Below are 6,157 nucleotides of genomic sequence, written 5' to 3' on the forward strand. Positions count from 1 at the left end.
ATAACTACAAGTAGCGCCTCTTCGACCTTCTTCTTCTACTTCGTCTCCTTCTTTCTCTCTCTCTCTCTCTCTCAAAGTCGACTCACAAGGAAACAATCTCAGTCCATACAAATTTCTCTTCCAATTTCCATCTATAAAATTCTTCAGATTTCCCAGAAACAGAAATGGTTCTTGCACAACTATTCTGAAGATATCTCTCTCTATTAAATTCTTCCGTTCCATCTATTTTTCCACATATGTTCATCTCCTTCTCCTTCTCTTGAGCTACACACACCCCCTTTCCATTCCAAATTCCAAACCCTTTTGAGCTTAATCACCGTTGTTTTTCCTCTGTAATTTCCAACCCAATGTCACACATTTCTCTCCCTTATCTTATTTCGTTTCATTAATTTAATTAATTATCGATAACGCTCCTTGTATTCTCCTCAACCCCACCTCACCAGCTGTGGCATAATTTGCGCTTTATTTTCTCAATCCTCGATCGTTTCTTTGGCTCAAAGGGTTCTTGGGTTGCTTTGGATCTAATTCTTGTTCCATTATCCCATATTGCTCCGTAAATTTGAAGTGGGTTTGTTTTGTTTGTGCCCAAAATTAATATTTTGATTGATCACTCATGCTTGAATCTCAGCTGAAAAACCCAGCTCGGGCCGGGACTGGGGTTTCACAATCTCTGCAGAAACAAGTGGCTCCAAATGATAACCCTGGTCAACCAGAATCGCCCTTCTCCATAAGGTGATTGTTCTTCCCATCTATAATTTATATGTGGGTTTCTTTTTATGGAATGGGTTGAATATGTTACACTTGTGAACAAATTTCGGTTCTCGTCTATGCTGTGTATGTTTATCAGAACTTTCACTGTAATCGGTATTTCATTTCAACTAGGTTTCCATTTGTATATTACTTTGTTCCTTTCTGGGTGAAATTTTCAAGGCTGAAGTTCATTTAAAATTTTCATTCACCTTGTGTGCAATAGTAACATATGCATGTTAATGAAATGAGTTGCATGTCAAAGTTGTTTGCTCATAAAAGTCAACTAGGTTGACGTCGTTTGTAACCATTTCAATTTGGTTTTGCAGACAGTATGTTCTTGATTGTCGCCAGAAAGATGTATTTTCTAACTGGCCATTTCCAGAGAAATACTTGCAAATTTGTCTCGACCATGGTATTAGCGATGCATTGCCGCCCTTTGAATCCCATACTTCAGCTATCAAATCGATCAGAGGAGCGGTAGGTTTGAATAGTACTCAACAAGATGATAACAATGCTGTTGACTTTGAAAGCGGAGTACCAGATATCATTGAGGAGACTGAAGATGGGAGTAAACTATACTCTGACAATGAGGAAGCAATATCAAAACTTTCAAATCAGCACTGCCATTTCTCTCCTTCGAATAGTAGTCGTGAGCGTGAAGAAAACAAGGCGGACTTTAGTTCCCACATATCATCCAATAGCATAGTTTCAACTGATCAACCTTCAACTACAATACCAAGTTCACACCTTAATGTTGTTGGGTGCAATGAAACTTTGACTTCTTCTAGGAAGCCAAGGCATATGAAAAAACGACACAAGGGTAAGCATAAGAAGAGGTCGATGGGGAATATCTTAGATGTAGCCAAGCCTTGTACACCGGAGGATCTCCTTAGAATTAAAAGATTGTGCTGTGTTTCAAGCGTACCTCTTGAGAACGGGGGTGAAGGAATTGAGACTTTGATCGATGCTAAGCAAGATTGCAACTCTGATCTAACCAAGGATTACTCGAGTGAAAAGCCTGAGAGAGATGGTAGTGAAGCAGCGAATCTCAGCATGCAGTCCAGCAAAAAATTTGTAGTGAAGTTCACGTTTAGCGGTTGCAAATCGAATGTCTGAAACATATATTAAAAATATCGCACATTCTATGAGGTAAATCTCAGCTTCATTATCTGTCTCCCTTGATTGACTATCTATGCTCATAAGTTTGAAGGATTTAGTTACACTTGATTTGATTGCATCTGCATGCACCCATTCATAGTCGTACAGTTTATAAAATGGTCTGAAACGAGAAATGTCTGATTTGATATTTCATTTCAAAAACTGTGTTCCTAGATTGTTATCTAATACATATTCCTATAAACAAAAACAATAATGATACAGCTAACATCTATAAGCATTCTCAAAGCATGTATATTTTCCGGCCTTCCCTTTGAACATGATACAGCTAACACTGATAAACATTCTCAAAGCATGTACGTTTTCCAGCTTTCCCTTTGAATATTGTGAAATTCTTGTTTATCAGACTTCATATTTTCACTTTAGTTGTAGTGGTTCCGAACTCATTAGCTCTGCTGTAAGTCATGTTATCTGTCAACTTATGCAGGTTTGTCCTTCATGGCTTAAGATCTCTGTGCAAGAAAATGGATTTTGTCAAAATTTATTCTTTTAGTATAGTTTAGTTAGAAAGTCCAGCACCAAGAACTTCTCGGTTGGGCGTGACGTACGTTATTTAAAGGATGCCTGCTCGACGGTGGGGTGCATCCAGCTGTTTATCTCAAACCATATCCAAGCTAAGGAAAACACATATGGCCTCTTGCATTTCCAGCCAAGGTTCAGATTTCCTCCGGAGAGCACGCCACAAAATATTGCCATTGCCATATGATGCCAACTTATTCATCGTTGAGTTCCACGGGATTGAGATAGCTGAGTGGTCATGGTCATCTTTTCAAGTCATTTTCTTTCCTTGATGAATGCCACCGAGCTAATGCACCTGTTGTGACATGTCAGAAACCTATACTTGCTCACTCAAAATGTCCTTCTATGACTCGACGATAACTCAACAAAGTAGATGGTTCCATTGCCCTCAAGCAGTTAACAATCTTATTGACGAGACAGTGTTACCGTAGCAGTTTCTTCTTTTATTTTCTTTTGAGTGGATTCCCAGAGAATGTACTTGTACTAGGGTTGCTCACACTTTGTCATCTTTTACTCCTTGTCTTGATTCTTATTTACATTCTAATATTATTGAGAATCTGAGGAGTGTTAGTGTTACTTTGGTTTCGCTGAGTTTAATTTCCAGAAGGCTGAACAGAAGCAAGAACAAAAAGACAGAGGAAGCTGAACCGAAAAAGTTTTCTTTCTGTTCTCTCTTGCAAAAGTATTGCAGAGGAATAATCTTTGTACAGCACACACAATGCGCACTCACACTGCTTTACATTTAATTGATGGCCTTAGCTTTAGGACCACACAAAAACACTACTTTTAATCTTAGTCACTCATCAACCTAATTACATGGATCAAATACCACATGGCACTCATGGCCTTACATCATTTAACCTTACACTTGGCAGATATGCTCAAGTGAATACACACATTAAAACTCACCTTATTTCTAATACTTAATCAGCTATAGACTTATAATTCAACACTCCCCTTTAAGTCTTGAGCTGATTTCACTCCTAGCATGCTCCTGAGATAATTAAACCGATCTTTAGGCAGAGGTTTTGTGAAGATATCAGCAAGTTGCTCATTAGTTGGACAGTACACCAGATCAATGATGCCATCCTTCAGTGCATCCTTGATGAAATGGTATCTTCTGTTAATGTGTTTGGTCTTTTGATGGAACACAGAGTTCTTGGTGATTGCAATTGCTGAGGTGTTGTCACAGTGCACTGGAGTGGCTTCAGTTTGAAATTCACCAAAATCTTCAAGAACAAATCTCAACCAAATGGCTTGAGTAGTTGCTTCTGAAGCACTAATGTACTCTGCTTCTGCAGTGGAAAGAGCAACACAATTTTGCTTCACAGATGCCCAAGAGAATACTCCACTGCCAAAGGAGAAAGCATAACCAGAAGTACTCTTACTGTCCTCAATTGATCCACTCCAGTCACTGTCACAGAACCCAATTAACATTGAGTTCTTACCTTTCACATATTCCAGACCATAATCAAGTGTGCCCTTAATGTATCTTAGCACTCTTTTAGCAGTTCCAACATGCTTACTGGTAGGGCAGTGCATAAATCTGGCTAACAGACTAGATGCATACATAATATCGGGCCTGGTTGCAGTGAGATATAAGAGACTTCCCACCATGCTTCTGTATAACTCTTCACTTGCTGCACCACTTCCATCATCCGTGGTTAACTTCTCAGTTGCAACCAATGGAGTAAGTACAGGTTTGCACTCCTTTAGACCAAATTTGTTTAACAGAGAGCTTGCATATTTCTTTTGGTGGATGAAAATGCTTGAAGTTGATTGAATTATTCCCATTCCAAGGAAATGATGGAGAAGACCCAAATCAGTCATCTCATACTTTCGTGTCATGTCTTCCTTGAATTTTTCAAGCATTTGTTTGTTGCTCCCAGTATAGATTATGTCATCCACATAGATCGACACAATCAAAATGTCTTTCTCTTCTGCCTTGATGTATAGTGTTGGTTCACTTAAACTTCTTGTGAAACCACATTGTAAGAAATATGTATTGATCTCTCCATACCAGGCCCGTGGTGCCTGTTTTAGGCCATACAAAGCTTTGTGAAGTTTATATACCCTGTCTTCCTCCCCTTTAGCTACAAAACCATCAGGCTGCTCCACATAAACCTCCTCCTCTAGAACACCATTTAGAAAAGCCGACTTGACATCAAGTTGATAGAGTTTCCACCTCTTTTGTGCAGCCAATGCTATAAGGGTTCTGATTGTATCTAACCGAGCAACAGGAGCAAAAGTCTCATTGTAGTCTATTCCTGGTTTCTGAGCATATCCCTTTGCAACAAGCCTTGCCTTGTTCTTTTGCACGGTTCCATCCAGGTTGAGTTTGGTTTTAAACACCCATTTTACTCCAATTACAGGCTTGTTACTTGGCCTGTCTACTAACTCCCAGGTTGCATTCTTTTCAATCATGGAAAGCTCATCCTTCATAGCATTCATCCAAGATTCATCCTTAACTGCATCTTCAAATTTCTCTGGTTCTATAATGCACAGATTGCATTGAGCAAGTACATCATCCAGCTTTCTCCATTTTAATGGAGTATGATCAAATGTCTGAGTGTCACTCACACCTGCACTTGACTGAGAATTGTCCTGTGTATCATCAATACCACTTGCAGCTTCTTCCAATATACCAGGTGATAAACCACTTGAACCTTGAGTGTCATTTTCTGCATTCTCACTTCTTGGTGTATCCACAGTGTCAATTTCATAAGTAGGCAGTGACATATATCTTTCTGTGCTTCTTTCCCAATTCCAAGCTGAGTTTTCATCGAACACAACATCTCTTGACAGAATCAGTCTCTTAGAGAGTGGATCAAATACTCTATAACCTTTCTCACATTTTGCATATCCAACAAAGACTCCTTTTATACTCTTGGGTTCTAGCTTGTGTCTTAACTCGGATGGAGTATGAACATAACAAACCGAGCCAAAAACTTTCAAATGAGCAATACCAGGTTTCCTTTTGCTGTAAGCTTCAAAAGGTGTTATACTATCCAGTGATTTGGTAGGACATCTGTTTAACAGATAGACAGCAGTATGCACAGCTTCTGCCCACATATAGTAAGGCATTCCTTTATCATGAAGCATAGACTTGGCCATTTCAATCACAGTTCTGTTTTTTCTTTCAACCACTCCATTTTGCTGTGGAGTGTAAGAGAGAGACAGTTGCCTTTGGATTCCCTCTGTGTCACAGAATTGCTTGAATTCATTTGATAAGAACTCCCCTCCTCTATCACTCCTTACACATTTTACCTTCATTCCACTTTGCAACTCAGTCATGGCCTTGAATTTCTGAAAACAAGTAAAAGCTTCAGATTTGAATCTAAGGAAATACACCCATATCATCCTGGTTGCATCATCTACAAGCAACATGAAGTACTTGTTTCCTCCAGTAGACTCGATTCTCATTGGTCCACACAGATCTACATGAACCAATTCAAGTGGAGCACTAGCTCTTTGTGCTTGACCACTAGGAAACCTTTCTCTGTGTTGCTTACCATATTGACAGCCTTCACACACTTTGTCATACTCATCCAGATATGGTAATCCATGAACCATGTCATTATCCTTCAATTTCTTGATTCCACCAAAGTGTAGGTGGCCTAATCTTCTGTGCCAAGTCAGAGAACAATGAGCAAAACTGGTCTTCAACACAAGTTGTTTCTCAGGCTGTAGAGATAGAGGATAGCACCTGTTT

General features: G+C 39.3%; 1 protein-coding gene across 1 annotated transcript; it reads left to right on the forward strand.

Annotated features, from left to right (window-relative positions):
• LOC103960385 lies at positions 1-3,001 on the forward strand. Its single transcript, XM_009372856.3, has 3 exons — positions 1-732; positions 1,077-1,899; positions 2,354-3,001. The coding sequence occupies exons 1-2, from the start codon at positions 614-616 to the stop codon at positions 1,864-1,866; spliced, it is 909 nt and encodes a 302-aa protein (XP_009371131.2). The 5' UTR covers positions 1-613; the 3' UTR covers positions 1,867-1,899; positions 2,354-3,001.
• The last annotated feature ends 3,156 nt before the right edge of the window (positions 3,002-6,157 follow it).

Source organism: the organism of the source record quoted next, unplaced genomic scaffold (genome assembly GCF_019419815.1).
Source record: "Pyrus x bretschneideri cultivar Hongxiangsu unplaced genomic scaffold, Pyrus_bretschneideri_v1 Contig14, whole genome shotgun sequence".
NCBI classification, from domain to species: domain Eukaryota; kingdom Viridiplantae; phylum Streptophyta; class Magnoliopsida; order Rosales; family Rosaceae; genus Pyrus; species Pyrus x bretschneideri.